Source organism: Armigeres subalbatus, chromosome 1 (genome assembly GCF_024139115.2).
Source record: "Armigeres subalbatus isolate Guangzhou_Male chromosome 1, GZ_Asu_2, whole genome shotgun sequence".
NCBI classification, from domain to species: domain Eukaryota; kingdom Metazoa; phylum Arthropoda; class Insecta; order Diptera; family Culicidae; genus Armigeres; species Armigeres subalbatus.
In genome coordinates, this window is record NC_085139.1 from 63,246,279 (window position 1) to 63,265,649 (window position 19,371).

General features: G+C 40.6%; 1 protein-coding gene across 4 annotated transcripts; it reads right to left on the reverse strand.

Annotated features, from left to right (window-relative positions):
- Positions 1-274: 274 nt before the first annotated feature.
- On the reverse strand, positions 275-17,880 carry LOC134226233 (transcription elongation factor B polypeptide 3). 4 transcript variants are annotated; one of them, XM_062706872.1, is made up of 7 exons: positions 17,602-17,880; positions 17,485-17,535; positions 17,284-17,454; positions 3,676-3,910; positions 1,851-3,505; positions 1,490-1,781; positions 275-1,016 (listed from the first exon to the last, which is right to left on the reverse strand). In XM_062706872.1, the coding sequence occupies exons 3-7, from the start codon at positions 17,353-17,355 to the stop codon at positions 931-933; spliced, it is 2,340 nt and encodes a 779-aa protein (XP_062562856.1). In that variant the 5' UTR covers positions 17,356-17,454; positions 17,485-17,535; positions 17,602-17,880; the 3' UTR covers positions 275-930. The 4 variants fall into 4 exon arrangements, with proteins under 4 accessions (XP_062562856.1, XP_062562866.1, XP_062562873.1 ...); XM_062706882.1 differs by having other exon boundaries at positions 17,284-17,535; positions 17,639-17,880; XM_062706889.1 differs by having other exon boundaries at positions 17,284-17,564; positions 17,639-17,880.
- Between the last annotated feature and the right edge of the window lie 1,491 nt (positions 17,881-19,371).

Genomic DNA, 19,371 nt, shown 5'->3' on the forward strand with positions numbered 1-19,371 from the left:
TAGCGGACGAAAGTGAAACACCGGGCGTTACTATAAAAGTTTATAATCACGAAGCTCATAATTACTTCAAATTGACTGATGATGTTGCTCTCTTTGCTCAACGGCTTTAGTTGCTTTATACGAAGCTATAGCTAGAGAGGCAGATTTTTTTTTCTCTTTCCTCACCCCACACAGAAATTTTTACCTGATGGAAGTCATCACTATATTTTACCTGATGGATTATTTCTTCAACCCAATAATTAACCCATACCGAAGAAAACAAACAATTGCACAGTTCTGCTTTTATGACTGCATCAGTCAAGTTATATTAAAAAAAAAAAACAATGAAGATTTGGAACCTACCTGGGGATACAACCAAATGTACGTTCTATCAACCAAGCGAATTAGATACAGTTATTTACTAATAAATTACCTAAAGGATCTAAACGGTGCTTGTATCACTATATTTTGCCGTTTAAGAAACGGCAACGCAGGAATTTGTACAATCTGATTCAGAAGTAAATTTTTTATCTAAAAGTAAACAATCCTACCAAAGATGCAAACGAATAAATTAAATAATTTCAGTTATGAAATAGTAAAAACAAATTTCGAGAAAAGCATTCCTACATTAAAGTTTGGATGTAAACTGTAACAGCTAGATGCAATTTATCGTTCTTGTTTGTTGAGTAGTTAACGAAATGTTAAAACATTTCCAGTCATTCAGTCCTGTTACCTTTTTAGTAAGGCATTTGAACCCTGATCCTCAACAGCGTTCCATCTCATATTTTATACAAATGTATTAAAACAATTGAGCCTACTCTACGAGTAAAGTGAGAGGAGGTGAGAATTGCCCAATGATTGAGTATAGCCAAACCAGCAATTCACGCCACCTATACTCATAAAACAAGTCCAACATAAATTCTACAATATCATCATATCCTATTCCACCGTCTATCGTCGGAAGCCTTTGAACCCTTTGATGGATTGCATGACTTTGGACATTAGGGGCGCCTTTTTTGGTTTCGTTGGCTGGAAAACTGAAAGTAAATGAAATGCAAAACCTATTACTTTTCCACACCGCTAAAAAAAAGTTTACACATAAAAGACTTTAAAGTATGCTCTTTTGACTATAAATTAATCAATTATGATTTCAACGTACGCTCTTTTGTGGAAGAATGGGACTGCACATAAAAAGGAATAAATATTATGCACAATTATTATGACTTTCTTTGATTCTCATGTGTGAATAAAATAAAGTCATAATTGTGCATAATATTTATTCCTTTTTATGTGTAGTCCCATTCTCCCACGAAAGAGCGTACTTTGAAGTCATAATTGATTCACTTTTATGCAAAAAAAAAAAGGAAAAATGGGTAAAACTTATGCTTTTTATGCATCAAATTTTACTTCTTTTGTGGGTAGTCCCATTCTCCCACAAAAGAGCATACTTCTCCCGAGCATACTTTCAGTTTTGCGTGCAAGGATTTCTAAGTGAACAAACTGATCTTACCTTGGACTTGGGCGTTATCCCGCGCACCGGCAGCCACTTTTAGTCGAGAGTCACCCGCCTTCGCAACGTTAGACCCATTTTTAAGAGCCGCAACCCGAGCAGCCGGTGACACCACCGGCGCCTGAGCCGTCCCGAAGCGGGCCTGTTTGCTGATAATATTGCGAGGTGGTTTTGCGGTCGAGTCCACGTACGCGAGTTGTGTCTTGCGGATTGGAGCCGTCTTCTCCACCTGTGACTGTTTGATATTGGCCGTCAGGCTGAGAAGTTTGGTCTCTCGCTCCTCAGAGCATCGCTGTAAAGAAATAACATTTGTTTAAAAAAAAATTTGATGATGGAAACATATTTTGAAATAACAACTTACTATAAACATCTCCCGCCAGGACTCGCATTCCTCTTCCTTGCGCTTCTGACTGCGGAAGTTGCGCTTGATATGCTGTTCCCACAGGACGTCGCTGTCCTCCATTAGGTAGGGGTTGTAGTTCTCCAAAGTGAACAGCTGATCGGGGGTTGCCCTCTCTAGCACTGGTTTCAGCAAATCGAACGGAATGCCTCCAGTGTAATCAATCAGATCGATGTGCTCCTGCAGCAACCGGATGCACATATTGTACAACGTAGGAACCTCACCCTTGAAGCTCTTCACGCCGGAGTAGACCTTCGTCCGAATGTTCTTCGATTGCATGCTTTGTCCGAGAGCTTCCTCCTCGGTAAGAGCGCGCTTCTGCGGTTTACCGTTGTTTGAGAAAACGCACTCCATGACGGTTTGATTCAGTGGCATTGGTTTATAGTTGGGCGAGATCATGGGTAAGGATTCGACAATTTCTGCTACGGGCAGTGGACTGGGCTTCTGCGCCAGTAGGGAAGGAGTTGACGAAGTGCTGCTGTAGCCACTGCTACTAGCCGTACTACAAGGTGAAATCGATCGATTCGATTTGCTGCTTTTGCTCGATGAAGACGACGAAGTGGACGATCGTTTCTTGTCGGATTTTACCGGAGGCGGCGGCATACTGTTACTAGTGGATACTTTATCGATGGTTACCTTGCTGGAAGCCTTCTTTTTAGAAGACGATGGTACTCCTATCATAGCTAGGGCATCGGCGAAGCTAGCTCCTCCGGAATTGTCGAACTCGCTGTCGTCTTCGCCTTCGTCTGCTGAATCTTCAGGTGGTGGCTGCTCTTTCTTTTTCTTGGACGAAGATTCTTTTTTTTCGGAGGAGGACTTCTTGTCCTTATCTTTGCTACTTCCACTACTGGAAGATTTACTACTAGATCGATCTTTACTACTACTGCTATGCTTACTTCTGCTTTCACTGGAGTGCTCCTTTTTCGATTTTTTCACTATAGTCTCTTCTTCATCCTCCGAAGTTCTTTTGCGCTTGTGATTATCGTCCTCATTCGTAGCACCATTTAACCTTTCCTTTGACTTGCTTGTGTGATGCTTGTCGCTAGAGCTAGCTTTCTCCTTACTGCTACTGTGACTACTTCCCTTTCCATTCGTGTGACTAGAGTCTTTCCGGCTACTGCTACTACTGCTGTGCTTTTCCCTTCTTTCTTTTGTCTCGTCACCGTGACTGGACGACTTCTTCGAGGAGGAAGATGTCGACGACAAAGACGGCGACGAATGTTGCTTTTTGCTGCTGCTGTAACTGCTACTACTGCTGCTGTGATGTTTAGTTCTGTCTCCTTCACGATGCCTATCATGACGATCCCGGCTCCGTTCACTGTCCTTTGAACTGGATGAACCGTGAGAGCCATGTTTTTCACTCTTATGCTTGCTACTACTGTGACGATCAGAATCACGATGGAATTTACTTTCACTACTGTGATCACTATCGTGACCGTTCTTTATTTGATTTAGTTGTTGTTCTTCTTGGTACTCATCCTGGTTTTCAAACTCTTGGTTCTGATGATTCTGCTCCTCTTCGTCGTCCTTCTCGTCCTCATCTGCACCATTCTCTTCTGGATGATCGTCACTATCATGATCCTCGTCCACCTGAAGACGGGATTCATCGTAATTGTCTGTAAATTGTTCGGTCGGATTATTCGGAATTCCTCTAGTTCGAAACTCAAGAATTGTTCAACTTGATAGCACTTTATTCGTACTAACTGAAACTTAACTAAGACTACTGAAACTTAAATAGAAAACAAGCAAACAAAAAAAACATCCTAACGACAACGTAACAGCGTACCTTCATCTTGCTGGTTGTCATGTTCCTCCTCGTGTTGATGGTGCGTCTCCGGTTCACCATTGTCCGATTCTTCCGCCGCTACCATGTTCTTCCATTTGGTCACAAGCGCCTTCGCAGCGACACCCACTTCGCCATCGTACTTTCGGAGACCGTTTACCGTGCGCCCGATTCCGGTGTCTTGCAAATGTTGTACCGAAACCGGAAGACGGTACAGCTTGCTGATGCAATGAGCGAGCTGAAATAGCACCAGAAAAGTAATATATGTTTAGATGAGAAATCAGAAAAAGAGAACTGGCAGGTTGAACCTAATGTAATAGTTCGTCATTTGCGAGATTGGGTATCAAGCCGTATCTCCGGCTGGTTAAACAGTGTGTTTTATATGTTAAAGTAATTATTGCTACAATGAAAACGCAAAAACATCAAATGCTATTTTGATAGTGGTTGAAAATAATTCCCTTATGTCCAGCTTCATCACTGGAAAAAAATTCTTAAAAGATTACCCTCGAAAGGTCCCATTCATGTTCTTTGAAGCTAAACCGTAATTAATGAAGTATCAGTTGACACGTTGCATACGAGAGATGGCGTTGTTTCAGTATGTACCTAGGTAGTAGTAAAATGAAAAATTCCATCACTATAAATCCACTAATCAGCGCAAACTAAGTGGGTAGTGCAGGAGATAGTTTTTTTTTTCTATACTTCATTTCTTGGTTGTAAAACAACCGGGGCTCTTTATAACCAGATGTACATCGTTGATATGGATCAAGATGACCAGTGGTCCGGTGGTCCTAGATGGTTCCCTTGTGGTAGAGAAAACTAGTTGTTGGAAGCAGTTGAAGTTCTAATTTTTCCACACAATCATCAAATAAAGAGACGTCGAAAGGAGATGCTTTCAAAACGGAACATCGCGTATGTCTTCCTTTTTGTGAACATTAGTGCAAACTTCCAACAGGAGGGACAGATTCCATTGATGATCGACCAAAAGAAGTAGTGGGACGAGCAATTTGTGCCTTTTGCTGACGATTTACTAGTACTACTAGTAACGCCTACTAGCTATTCGCAACGTTTTTTTGGTGATCCTCTTCTCGGTTATTTTTTCCCAAGTATTCCCCGTTCATTCGGTTAGACTGTGCCGGGTAAACCCTGAAACACTGCTCCTAAACGGAACACAACTGAAGGCTAAGCTGTTTCTATGCAAACCGGAGTGCAATTGTGATTCCAAAATTGTCTTCATCTCAGCGGGATCTATCCAAATACAAAGTAAGTACCGAAAACAACAGTAGTGATATCGTGCAGGCGTTATATCTCCGCACTCACAAACGTGATCCAGCCACTCAGTCGATTAGTACTAAATCCCCCGGTTTGTTTTGCTCTGTGCATTCACCCGAAGCGGTGATGCTGTTTTCGATTAGAGCAGCAGGTCCTGGTGCGTTCGGCAGTCTCAAAAACCGAAACATTTCAGTCGACGCGCGTGACTCTGTTTTGAAAACCGCTTTGGTGGAGGTCCATTCAGTGCGCATCCACACGCTTCATTCGCGGTGGTGCTGAAAGTTGGATAGAGTAGTGTGTCTTGGTACGATCGGTGGTATCAAAAGCCGAAGTATTCAATCGACGTGCATGCTCTGGTTCAACAACGGCTTAAGTGAAGGCAAAGCGAAACGATAAAGGAGGATTTTAGGAACACGCTGTATGAGCTTGGGCACAAGGTGTTTGCTGTTTTAAACTGCCCTCACGACATCACTTTAATTTCGTTGTCGTAGGGAAATAGTTTTGGGTTGATTTATCTGTGAGGTAGAAGATAATTGGTAATCATGGAGGCATGTAAGGCGTGCGCTAGGAATTTTGCGCGGTCTGATAGGAGTGTTTTGTGCAGTGGGTCGTGCGGAAGGGTTTTTCATCCTGGGTGCGTTGGGTTGAATGTTACAAACTTTAAAGCATGGGCAGCTAATGTTGGTTTACTCTGGTTTTGTGAAACCTGCCGAGTAAATTTCCATCCGAGCGTTATGGACCGAGAAGCTGTTATCTTGAAAACGATGAGGGATCTTCTGCTGCGTGTTGACACGATGGATCTGCGGGTTGGTCAATTTGGCGAAAATCTGAAAACGCTGAATGGGCTAATGTCAATCTCCACAACGGTTCGACGTGACTCAAACTTTTCCACGAGACTTCAACAGTTCGCGATGTCGGGTCCGGCAATGCACGATCCAACTGAGTTTCACAACAGCATCGATCGTTTCAACCTCGATCAGTCGCTTCGTTCTAGCGCTGCGAACAACACAATTGCAGATGTGGGAGATTTAGATATATCTCTGGATAATGATGATAACAACAACCGTGACCGTGAATTAAATGTACCACCGGTTCTTACCGAAATCATGTTGCCTGTCGCGTCTACCTCGGGTACGAATGCTGAAGCCACCACAAAGACGAATACTGCCACTACTGCCACCGCTTCCTCCAACGCTACCTCCTCCATCGCCACTTCTTCCATCAATGCCGTCGCTGCCGTCATCGTTCCATCCACCGCTCCACCCACCGCTGCTACCACCTACGCCACTGTCACCTCGAGAGCCAATGCTGTTGCTGCTGTCTCGAATCGTATTTCAAATAGTGCCTCTCCAAGCAACCACTCACAAGGCACAAATCTCACCCGCTCTATTCCACCATCATCAAATCAAGATTGCCGCCTGAAGGTGGTAAACAGACTGCGACCCCCAGTGCGTCGAACATCAAACGAAGAAACGATGAAGGCGTTCTATGTCACACCTTTTCACGTCGAACAAACTGAAGACTATATCATCGAGTATCTGCGAGAAACCATCAACATCGACCAGTCTACGCTAAATTGTGTTAAACTAGTGCCGCGTAATAAGGACATTAATGAATTATCATTTGTATCGTTCAAACTTTCTGTTTCTGAAGATCTTGTCGCTGTAATTAACGATCCTTTTTATTGGCCAGAAGGTGTAGAAATTCGCGAGTTTCAGCCAAAAAACGTGAACGTACCAAGCCTGCTAGTACCGAAATGATTAGCGTAAGTAACTCTAATACCAATGCCCAAACTGATCCAAATATCAATGCACTAACTGATTCCAATACTTCTTCAGCTCCTTTGCGGTTTGATGGGTCTATATACGATTTGAAACTGAAGCTACATTCACTAGATTATGGAAAAATGAAAACTATTCTAGAGAAACGGTCCAATAACTTTATTAAAATAGCTCTCCACAACGCAAGGAGTTTAACTAGCAACATTGAAAACTATCGTTCTTTCGTTGTTAATTCAAAACTGGATGTTCTATCTGTTGTAGAAACCTGGCTCAAACCTTCAAATACGAGTATATCAGTTGAATGTGAGGGACACATAATTATAAGATCTAATCGCGATAATAGGAAAAAATCAAGAGTCGCCTTTTATGTGAAAACAATCTCAAATTCTCTGGAAATGAAAGCGAAATTGAATACTTGTTTATCAAATTAAAACAGGCCAACTTAGTCTGTGGAGTCGTCTATAAACCCCCAGACGTAACAGTTGCTAAACTAGATACAGTTTTCTGCATTGTTTCTGAAATTTTCCCTACAGAACCCAATATTTTGGTTACAGGCGATTTCAACATCAATTTGATGATGGAGAACTCTAACAAGACATTAAAACTAATTGATCATTTAAGCGCATTATCCTTTAAACTGATTCCAACTCATCCAACTTGTCATAGGCCCGGTTCTGCATCCACCATTGATTTATTCACAAGTAATTGCACAGAGAACATGAAGAACGTTTATCAGTCATCAGTGGGAGGAATTAGCGATAATGATTTTATTTGCATTGATTACAAATTCAAGCTTCCTAAACCTGGTGCTAATGTATACTGGACACGTGAATATCACAAAATTAATCAATCGACTTTTCTGTCTGATTTACGTAGCGTAAATGTTGATGGTGTGTTCAATTGTGTGGGGATTAATGGAAAACTAAAATGTTTCAATGATGTATTCTTCACCATTCTTGATAAGCATGCTCCGCTCAAGAAAAAAACGATTAAAGATCCAAGTACTCCTTGGATCAATACTCACATTCATCGATTGATTAAAATCGGTCCGAGGCTTATGAATGTTGGAAATGCGATAGAGGGAATCAGCGTAAATGGAAAAATTTCACTTGTCTTCGTAATTTAACAAACCAAGAGGTCAATCGTACAAAACGTCAATATTTTACCTCACAGTTAAGAGCTGACCTTCCTGCTAAGCAACTTTGGAAGAACATTAAACGATTAGGCTTAAAACAAACAAACACTTGTATGGGTGGAGGGATGTAAGTGCTGATACTCTGAACTCATTCTTTGTTGCTCATTACACTCCACTTTCATTCAATCAAAATGACGACGTTGCAACACACCCGAATTTCTCATTTAGGTGTGTTACAAATGACGAAATACTTAGTGAGTTTGTTAAATCTTCTTGTGATGCTGTTGGCAATGATTCAATTCCACTACAAGTTTTAAAAATGTCTTTAAGTGTTACTCTCTCATACATTCTGGATATCTTTAATTGTTGTATCACTTCCTCAGATTTCCCACTTGATTGGAAAATCGCAAAAGTAATTCCAATAGGTAAGATTGACCACCCAGTTACTGAAAGAGACTATCGTCCGATCAGTATTCTTTGTGCCCTCTCAAAAATATTCGAATCACTACTCTCTCAGCAACTGAATGACTACTTGACACACAATGATCTGTTATGTCCATTCCAGTCTGGATATAGGAAATCATGCAGCACCGTAACCGCGCTTATTAAAATAGAAAACGACATTAGAGAAGCGTTAGACAAGAAGATGGTCACTTTACTGGTTCTTCTTGATTTTAGTAAAGCATTCGATTCTATTGATCATAGACAATTGTGTAACAAGTTAAAATATAACTTCTATTTAGATCAATTCTCCATAAAATTAATTCAGTCATATTTGTCCAACCGATTGCAATACGTTGACTTCAACAACCAACAATCTGAATTAATTCCTGTTCTAAGCGGGGTGCCTCAAGGTTCAATTCTCGGACCGCTACTTTTCTCAATGTACATTAATGATCTTCCATTGAATCTGTCACATTGTCGATTCCACCTGTATGCAGACGACTGTCAATTATACATATCTGGGGTCCCTGGCACAATATCAGAAATGGTAAATCGAATGAACTCTGACATTCAGAGTATATTGTTATGGTGCGAGCAAAACGGCCTGATTCTTAACGGAGGAAAACCCAAACGATTATTTTTCACACAAAACGTGCCGTTTTGTCGAATGTACCATCAGTTAGAGTGGGAAACGATATAATTGAATATTCTAATGTCGTCAAAAATCTCGGTTTAATGATGGATACTAACTTGAACTGGTCACCTCAGGTTAATGCCGTGTGCAGTAAAATTTATAATGCCTTACACTCGCTTGTATTATTGAGACGGTGTACTCCCCAACATATCCGGATTCAAGTGGTCAGGTCTCTTTTAGTTCCACTGTTTGATTATGGTGATATTTTGTTTGGCCTTGTAACTAAAAAAAACACGAAAAAACTAAACCAAGTATTCAACGCTGCTACACGATATGCTTTTAATCTGAAAAAGTTTGATCATTTATCCAATTATAGAAAGGCTATTCTTGGAACTGATTTTACAAATCATTTAAAGTTTAGAACCTGTATCCAAACATTCAAAATTATTAACAACTCTCCAATTTATCTTCGAGATTTTTTTAGATATACTCGTTCTTCGCGAGGTTCGTTACTTATCGTTCCTAGATGTTTCACAAACAGTTTAAGAGACTCCTTCCGCCTACGAGCTATAAGAATTTGGAACGATTTACCTAGGAATCATAGGTGCGAAAGAAGTTTTTCTTTATTTAAGCGGAATCTAAATATCTTATTCAGTATGTAGTTATTGGTATTAGATGTTGCATAGTAGCATAAGCATTGAAAATCAATATGTGATTATTTATGTTGCTATATGGTAATTGTTAATAAATAAATAAATAAATAAATTTAAGCTGCTTTGTGGTTCTCCGAATCATGTCATCATCGATGTTGATTGCACCCACCGGCTGGTCGTTTCCCCCATGTTTCTTGTCGCAATAGGGACTTGACTGTCACTTATGTCACAGTGACGAAAGATCACTGAATACGCTCGCGAATTTTTCAACAAACAGGCGGCAAAGTTCCTGAGTAGTTGAAGCCCGGCTTTCTTGCGTTGATCGCTGACGTACTTTCAGAAGGATTTGTGAATTTGTGCTCAAGCTTTCGTTGGTACCGTGCAAAACTCATGAATAAACCTCACATAAGGGTTTCTCAGAGGTAACGATCTCTTAGTGAACTTCAGTTTTCGTAGTTCGGTCGAGAACCATGGAGGGCGCGATCTTTTCTATGATCTCTTTGGTACGCGATACTGCAGCTTTCGAAAAGTTGTAGGAAACGGAAGAGGGGTGACAGACAACTATTATGCGAAGGTAGTCACCAAATTCCAGGCAGGTTGAAGTCACGCAGATGTAACATGAACGATGTCAATTCCTAATTCACATCGGTGAATTGGCCCTTGTCTCTCTTATACATTAATCAAATAAAAAATAAATAAATAAAAGTAATTGAATAGCTGTCGAATTTACTTCAGTAATGAAAGGGGATTTTCTTTGGCCAGTCTCTTAAGCAGCATAATCACTCAAACCACGTCTTGAGCCACGTGGACAGTATACTTTAATACAGCGGTTCTCTTGAGAGGTACCCCTTCGAACTTTTGCATAAATTGAGGTACCCCCTCTTGAAAGTAGGCTTTCAAGCCTCCTGAAAAAATAATTCCGAACCTTTTTTGAGGCTTTTGATTCAAGGAGCCTTCCGAGCTTTTTGAAAGAAGGCTTCTGGTCCTCTTAAAAGTATGATTCCGCACATCTTTATAAGAGGCTTCAGAGCCCCTTGTAGAGAGGCTTTCGAGTATCTTGAACGGTGGCTTTTGAGCTACTTAAAAAGATGCTTCCTTTGCATCTTTGAAGGATTCTTTTGAACCTCTGGAAAGTATGCTTCCAACCCTCTTGGAAGAAGTATTTCGAACTTATTGAAGGGAGGCATCCGAGGCTCCTGAAATTAGGCTTGCGATTCATTTGAAAGTAGCATTTCGGGCCTGTTAAAATGAGCCTTCCTAGTTTTTTGAAAGAAGGCTTTCTGCCCTCTTGAAAAGAGGCTTCCGAGCCTCTTGAAACGAGGCTTCCGAGCCTCTTGAAACGAGGCTTCCGAGCCTCTTGAAACGAGGCTTCCGAGCTTCTTGAAACGAGGCTTCCGAGCCTCTTGAAACAAGGCTTCCGAGCCTCTTGAAAGGAGGCTTCCGAGCCTCTTGAAATGAGGCTTCCGAGTCTCTTGAAAGGAGGCTTCCGAGCCCCTTGAAAGGAGACTTCCGAGTCTCTTGAAAGGAGGCTTCCGAGCCTCTTGAAAGGAGGCTTCCGAGCCTCTTGAAAGGAGGCTTTCGTGCCTCTTGAAAGGAGGCTTCCGAGCCTCTTGAAAGGAGGTTTCCGAGCCTCTTGAAAGGAGGTTTCCGAGCCTCTTAAAAGGAGGTTTCCGAGCCTCTTAAAAGGAGGTTCCCGAGCTTTTTGAAAGAAGGCTTCCGACTCTCTTAAAACAAGGCTTCCGGGCCTCTTGAAAGGAGGCCTTCCGAGCATCTTAAAAGGAGGTTCCCGAGCCTCTTAAAAGGAGGTTTCCGAGCCTCTTAAAAGGAGATTCCCGAGCTTTTTGAAAGGCTCCCGACTCTCTTAAAACAAGGCTTCCGACTCTCTTAAAACAAGGCTTCCGGGCCTCTTGGAAGGAAACATTCGAGCTGATCTGGAGAAGGCTTCCGAGAAGCTTTTTTATTATCTTCATTAAGGAGACTTTCAGCCCTAGGCTGGCTCGTCTTTGGAAACTTCCGAGAAGCGTAGAAGGATGCTTCTAATCTTCTTGAAACGAAGCAACCGAGCTTTTCTGGAAAAGAGCCTTCATGCCTCCCAAACGGAGGCTTCGGAACCTTTACATTGTAGATTTTAGTTCAAAGCATGTGAAATATCAAATCAAATATCATCATTCCTTCAAACATCCATTCTCCTCCTAGTTTTTGAAGATATTTTCCTAAAGGAATTGGGTCCTAAAATGAAGAATCGATATTCGATTTTCTTTCAGGTAACTATGAAGGTAATCATTCTAAACGTGTCAGTTTTTCTTTAGACTCAAAAATTGAAAAGAACATTGTTTAATTTGAAATTGAAAAATAGATGAAAAATGCTTCCTCGACATTTTCGGTCTTGTTTGACGTACGGATTCAAACGCACTAGCAAAACACCGCAGGGCACTTGACTCAACCTTTGACAGTTAATATGGGGCTGACGTTTTGGGCTGATGGTTCATTCGTTCTGAAATGTTGCACAGCCCAAAATTTGTCTTAAAATGTCTTAAACACAAAAATATTATTTTTTGCAATTCCTGATCATAATATCTGGTTTACAGTTCATCTTTGAGTGATAAAACGGCCTACTTTTCCATACCAACGAAATGGATGCTTTATGAACATTATGCAACTCAAATGGGTTCCATAATATTCATTATAACACTCATTTGGGTGCTATAATGAAAAACCAACACCAGAACAGTCGTTACGAGACTACATTGTGCTAAATTAGCTTGGGTAAGTGCTCAAATAGTGTATTCTATGCGCCCCGTAATATATTAAATAGTTTGGCGGTCCTGACATCCAAAATTTCTAAAGGCAAGTACATCTATCGCTTCACGGCTCATTGAACTTTGCAATGTGGCACGGTAACATGAAATCTGATTCTTCTCCGCAGCAACATAATTTATTGGCAAGAATGATCATGTGGAGAAAATTAGACTACATTTTTGGAACAGATTTAGCAAATTAAAGTCCAGTTTTCGTCATTGCAAAAAATAGTGTGTGCAACTCGTTGCAAAACTCAATTTTTTCAGCACTCGTAGTATTTATACAACTCGGCAAGCCTCGTTGGATAAACGTACAACTCGTGCTGAAAAAATCATCTTTTTGCAACTTGTTGCACAAACTACTATTTACTGATTTAGGATTTTACCAGAATTTTTTTAACACCGGTACAAGTATTCTTGACCGATGCACTATCGTTTGCAACCATAGACGAGGTAGGGCTTTAGGACCCAATTCCCAAAGCGAATCTCACAGGAATTTATGAAAAAAAAATCCCTAATACTTCCAGGAACTTCTTCAACAACTCATCCAGAAATTTATCAAAATAAAAAAAATTGTTTGCCATAAACTTTGGCGTAAATATTCAAATTAAAAGAAAATATTCTAATTTCTTAATCTCTACGCAAGTTTGTCAATCAATAATTGCAACAAAGCAAAATTTATTACTTCAGAAGAAATTGCATATTGGCGGATTCATTGCGAAGTTTATCTATAATCAATTATGATCAAATCTGGCCTGAACATAAGAGTGATTCAAATTTTGACGGTCCCCTATGATTAAACGATTGGTTTTGTCATTTTCATAGATTTCCTGACATTTTAGCTAATTTGGATGTAATTTGATTGTGCACGCGTCATCTGAAGATTGTATGGAAATTACTATGGAAATCTCCACTTACGTGAAAGAATGTTCCGTGAGGTGGCCCACAAACTATTTAAATATAATCTATACTTGAACTTTATAGAATTGTTCTTAAACTAAATGTCAGTGGTTGTTACGAATAGCAAAGATATAAAGAAAACAAAAACGCTCATTATTAATAGTGATGTTATTCTATTACATGTTAAATGGAATTTCCCACGATTCAGTATTTCCGTACCAGTATGCCGGTATCAAATCTTTCGATCTGTTTTTTTGCTTAATTTTCAATATTGGCAGTGTATTCATATATTTTAGAGCTTACTGGGTAACGCTGCGGAACGGTTTTCCACAAAAGTTACTGTTTTCATAGTCATTTTAATACAACCTTCAAAATGCAGTCACGTCAAATTACAACCAAATGAGCTAAAAATTTAGGAAGCTTATTCTTATAGCAAATGCCATCATTTCAGCATAGAGGACGGAAAAAATTGTAGAACTTGTAGAAAAGACGTTCGGTAAATTGTAATAAGAAAATTGATATTGCACGTGTGTTTGCTTGGAATTTAGTTTGAAGTCGTGCGAATTTGGCGCGGAATGGATTACATTTCTCGCGGAAAATGAACGCGCGACACATGATGTGGAACTGCACCAGAGCCAACAAAGCAGGACGAATTCTGCATCAAGAGTACGAGTCCGCGGACTTTTACATTCACGCTCCTGACACTCCCACTCGCTACCCGTCCGGGCGAGGGAGGCCTTCAACCTTGGACCTGGTTATTTCAAACAACCTAGTACAGATGTCAAAGCCGAAATCGCACGTCGAACTATCATCAGATCATCTGCCAGTAACCTTCACCATCGATGCCGACGTTCCAATAGCCCCGGCTGGTAAGCTCATCAGCTGCTTCGATAAGGCGAACTGGAGCACCTTCGCTCGGAAAATTGATCAGGAAATTGACGTCACCGCATCCTGGATCAACGATCTGGATCGTCCACAGAAAATCGACGCCGCCATAGGCAAAATCACTGAGGTCATCAAGGTAGCTGAGGAGGCTGCTGTTCCTACGCGTAGAATTCTCCCAAAGAAAAAGGACATCCCTGACAAGTTGAAGCTGCTGATTCGGCTAAGGAATGTGCGTCGTAGGCAGTTTATTCGGAGTCGGGACCCGCTGATTGGTGCGGTGGTCAACCACCTAAACAATGCCATCAGTTCGTTAAGCGCAGAACATCGATTCCAGAACTTTGGGTCGATGCTGAAGAACCTAGATAACGGCAGTAACAAATTTTGGAAGTTGACTCGCAACCTCCGGAACACGGTGAAACACAGCCCCCCGCTAAACGTCAACGGTAACCTCGTAGCGAGCTCATCACAGAAAGCCGAAGCTTTCGCAGCAGCGTTTGCTGCTGCCCACAATAATGAAGAGCCAGGAGATCCTGGAACCTTGGCCGCCGTGGAAAATGCAGTTGACCAAATTCGTACTGCAAATCCTCTCGTTCCTAATGCTGCTCTGGTAAAACCGAAGGAGGTGAAGTCAGTCATCCGCACGTTGAAAAATAGAAATCTCCCGGGCAGGACGGCATCCGGAACACCTGCCTCAAACACCTGCCAAGAAAAGGATTGATCGTTTTGACCAAGATCTTCAACGCGTGCCTAGTCTTGGGTTACTTTCCGACCGGCTGGAAGCACGCCAATGTAATAGCTATTCCAAAGGCTAATAAGGATATCACTGACCCTGGTAACTACCGACCGATAAGTCTCCTGAGCAGCCTAAGCAAAGTCCTCGAAAGGGTAATCCTTGCCCGGTTAAACCGACACCTGGAGACAGAGGAAGTCATTCCACCACAACAGTTCGGCTTCAAAACGGGACACTCAACGGTACACCAGCTCGAACGCATAAAGCAGAAAGTGAAGCGCGGATTCCTAACGGGTAAATCGACTGGTATGATTCTCCTCGACGTTGAGAAGGCGTACGATTCCGTATGGCAAGATGCTGTGGTGTACAAACTCTTCCGATCGAATCTGCAGCTCTACCTGGTTAAGATTATCCAATCATTCCTGTCAAATCGGACCTTCACGGTGGCTGTAAATGGCGAGAACTCTAATGAGCACAACATACCCTTTGGAGTACCACAAGGATCAGTGCTGAGTCCTATTCTCTACAACGTTCTCACATCCGACATAGTAATGGTTGACGGTGTGTCCTACGCATTCTTTGCGGATGATACTGCTTTCCTGGCGTCGGATAGAGATCCACAAATTGTTGTCACCCACCTCCAAGCGGCAATGGACAACCTTGAGGAATTCCAACGGAAATGGCGCATCAAGCAATGCTGGGAAAACCCAGTCCATATTTTTCACCAGGAGACGCGTAGCTCGATACCTCCCCCGCAGATCGATAACGATCAATGGCCAACCAACTATGTGGGACGAAGAAGTCAAGTATCTGGGAGTGGTGTTTGACAAGAAGCTCAAGTTCGACAAACATGTTAACTATGTCGCTGAAAAGATAGATCGTTCTTCTAAAGCGCTTTACTCTCTGCTAAATCGTCGGTCAAAGCTACACATCAAAAACAAGTTACTGGTCGTCAAGAGTATCATCCGGCCTATAATGACCTATGCATCGGTGGTCTGGGGTAACTGCGCAAAATCTCACCGCAAGCGACTTCAAGTGAAACAGAACAAACTGCTCAAAATGGTCCTCAACTTGAACCCTGGTATCCGACCGACGATTTGCACAAGTTGGCCGGTGTCAACATTATCGACACAAGTATCGAACGGGCTACGAGATCCTTCATAACTTCATGTGAGACGTCAGCAAATCCGCTCATCGAAGCACTCATCTCTTAACCCCTGTGATATTAGCCGTAAGAAAATCTGAGTTCTAGGGTTTTTTTTTTTTGCACCTTTTCCCTATAAAAAGCTAATTTTAGCTAGTGAAATCCTGTTCAATGCTCCTTATGTCTCTTGTAATGAAATAGAATTGCTCTCAGCTGAAAGGTAATCCAAATCTCTGAACTGTAAAAGTAAAAATTGTAATACTACCGTTGAATTAAGGAAATAATAAAGATCTTATAGAAAATTTCTCGCGGAAAATATTTCAGGATCTCCGTAACAACCCTGATTGTCATAACGATTTGAATAGCCAATGACTATTTGCCAATTCATGCTGTGGTTAATGCTCGAAATTCCGCGGAGATTCCTCCAAATTTCTTTTTTAATTTCTGATGTTAAATGCTGCAGAAATCTTCTTTAGGTTGTAGAAATTTACTTACAACAGCTTACAACCAATTTATACAAGAATCCTCATAGGGTCCTTGTGATAATTTCTTTAGGATGTTTCTTCGCTTCCCGTTGGTAATCCTGTGAAAATACTTACTGAAAGATGAGCCAGCCTCGGGCTGAAAATTTCACTAATAAAGACATAATAATATTTTATAGATATTAATGCCACGTGGTTAGCGATTTGCGCTTTGATGTTGCATGAAGAGTTTGATAGATTCAGATTTGACATTGGTTTATATAAAACACTTGGTACTCTGAACATCCTAAAAAAGTTTCCGCTTTTACAACGTTCCCAGAATTTAAATAAAGTAAGTTATAACAAAAATATAATAGGTAAATCCTGTTCAAGATTAATTTTATAAAATCCAATTTGAATAAAAAAATGCAATTGAAAAATGATTTGAATTTGGATCATTTTACAATGCTTTATTTTATTCGATTCTGTAAATAGGTACAAATCTAATTTTCAGGGCAATAAAATTACAGCGATGATTAACAGAATAAGTTTTTCTAAGAATTTTATCGCTACGTTATCACAACAACAAAAAATACAAAGTATTGTACACTTCAAAACCACAAGCAATTCGTAGCTGATGTGGTACATAGTTACTATGCATATTGATATCAGCTACTTCGAGCGAAGTACACACTGCAGTTCCTCCCCCATTATTTCGAAGGCAATCCCCCACCTTCATATTAAAAGTGATATGCGAAGCAACATGCAACCACTTACCCGTGCCTCATCGTGGAGTGACTTGTCGATGCTCTTCTGATAGTGCTTGATGATATCGACAATCGATGACATTTTTGCCAGCAGGAACCTTGTTTATCCTTCACCTATTTTCCTTCCGTCACAGCTGAGTTACTTTCTTTATTTCCACTAGCAGCAACAGCGGACACTAAACCTTCCAGCCTTCTAAATGCAGCAGCTGCTTCGTCGTCCGGATCGAGCGATAGAATTTTCCAACTCCACTGGCAATCAGCACTACAGAAGTAAAGTGGTTTTTATTTTACCTATAGGTAGACACGAAAATTTCTATTTTTCGCTTACGAATCTCACGAGACGTAAAAATGACTGCGTCACATACGTAAGAAGTAGCCTCGAATTTCACAATCCAAAATAGGCCGATTAGGCCATATTCTCCGCCTGGTAAATACCCTCGTGTCGGGTCCCGACAATTCACGTAAAATCTAATGGAAACGTTCCTCGAATCGAAGGGTTTTCACGAGCACGCTGTTCACTTCACTACACGTCGCAATACGCCATTATGCTTACGATCGCAAAAATATACGACAGTAGTTCGAAGTCGTTGCTGATGGCTAGCCAGGTGGATGCGACTTCTTCATGCATCTCTGTCTGTCTGTCGTTTTGTCTACCCACAACATCAGCTGGGCTCTCGCTTTCTCTCTTTCTATTCTGCAGCGCTAATTATTAGGGCTTCTGCGGGAGTGTATGTTCCTCATCATTTAACTCACACTTTTGTATGTTTGTTTTCAAGCGCCCGAGCGAGCATCTGTCAAGCGGCCGTGGCACTATGGGGGATCCCCATACAAGCGAGCGGTCAAAAATAAAATTGGACTTTTAAAGTGATTTTCCACTTAGTTTTAGCTGTGTATGGTCGAAATAGCATGAATATACAATTTCCAACCCCCCCCCCTTTGGGGATCGTCTATGAATTACGTAATTATTTTTTTCATAGGTTCGATTAACGTGACAAAGCAAACCTATTTGGGAAGTTGAAATTTCGTGCGTTTTCTTAAGGAGAAGGAAGGGGCTGTACAAAAACTAAGTTCAGCAATTTATGGACATTATGGCGGCGATCATGTTAAATGACATTAATTTCATGACATTCCGTGATATTTTTTTGTTCTCACTCATGCCTCACAATTTGTATTTAGAACAATTTGTTTGACAAAGTACTAGGATCTGAAGGATCATAAAGCATTAAATGTTAATCAAATAATCAGAATTGAAAATAACTTTTGAAAAGGGTATTAGCAAATTAGAAATCGCAATCCCATGACATTTTTACGTGTACAAGTTATTCAAAAAATGAGATTAATATATTCTCAAAAATGTGGACATTCATTGTGGAATGTAAGAATGCTCCATTCTTCCGAAAAGCAAAATTCTTTTAATTTAAATAACAACACTATTTGAATTACTTTTGATTTGTTTTCATGATTTCTACAAGTTATATACAGCATCATTCTTTTCTGTGTCAAGGTTTAAGTCTTCAATGATATTTTCTTCAATTCCATCAACGATGGAAGATGAGATAAATTCATCTAAAGTATTAGAAGATAAAGAACTTTTGAAAATCTTCAAATATTACAAAATTACGCATGGCATAAGAATAACTAAGTGAAAATTTTTTCCAACGTCTCCTCGTTATCCAAATCGAGCTTAAAATGGATCTGATTCATGTAAGGCACGAAGGAAAATGTCAACATTTGCCTCTCTTGATCATTTTCTTACATTATGAGTTCTAAATTTCCTCAACAGTTTATCTTGACTTTCCGCTGGTTGTTCAGCCAGTGAACCTCAAAGTGTAGATGAGTGAATAAATATTTCCCTACCATTAGCCAGACATTCATGAACACTAGCAGGAATTTCATACGCTCCGTTCTAACTAAGATATTGTTCGTCTTTACTTTTGCAATAAACATGTCGGGAATTATTGATTCCAGGAGATTTATAAATATTTACATATTATGAAATCTCATATTTAGTTCTCCATCAGTAGCTAATGAATAGCTCAGAAAATTAGGTTTAGAGAATGACTCAAACCACTCAAGCCCCAAACGCATTTCAGCGGAA

Coding starts and splice junctions, on each gene's coding strand:
- LOC134226233 (XM_062706882.1), bottom strand. CDS start 17,355: ATGTCATCGATTGTCGATATCATCAAGCACTATCAGAAGAGCATCGAC. Junction 3,911..17,283: donor CACTCCACGATGAGGCACGG/GTAAGTGGTTGC, acceptor GTGCTATTTCAG/CTCGCTCATTGCATCAGCAA. Junction 1,017..1,489: donor GGATAACGCCCAAGTCCAAG/GTAAGATCAGTT, acceptor ATTTACTTTCAG/TTTTCCAGCCAACGAAACCA.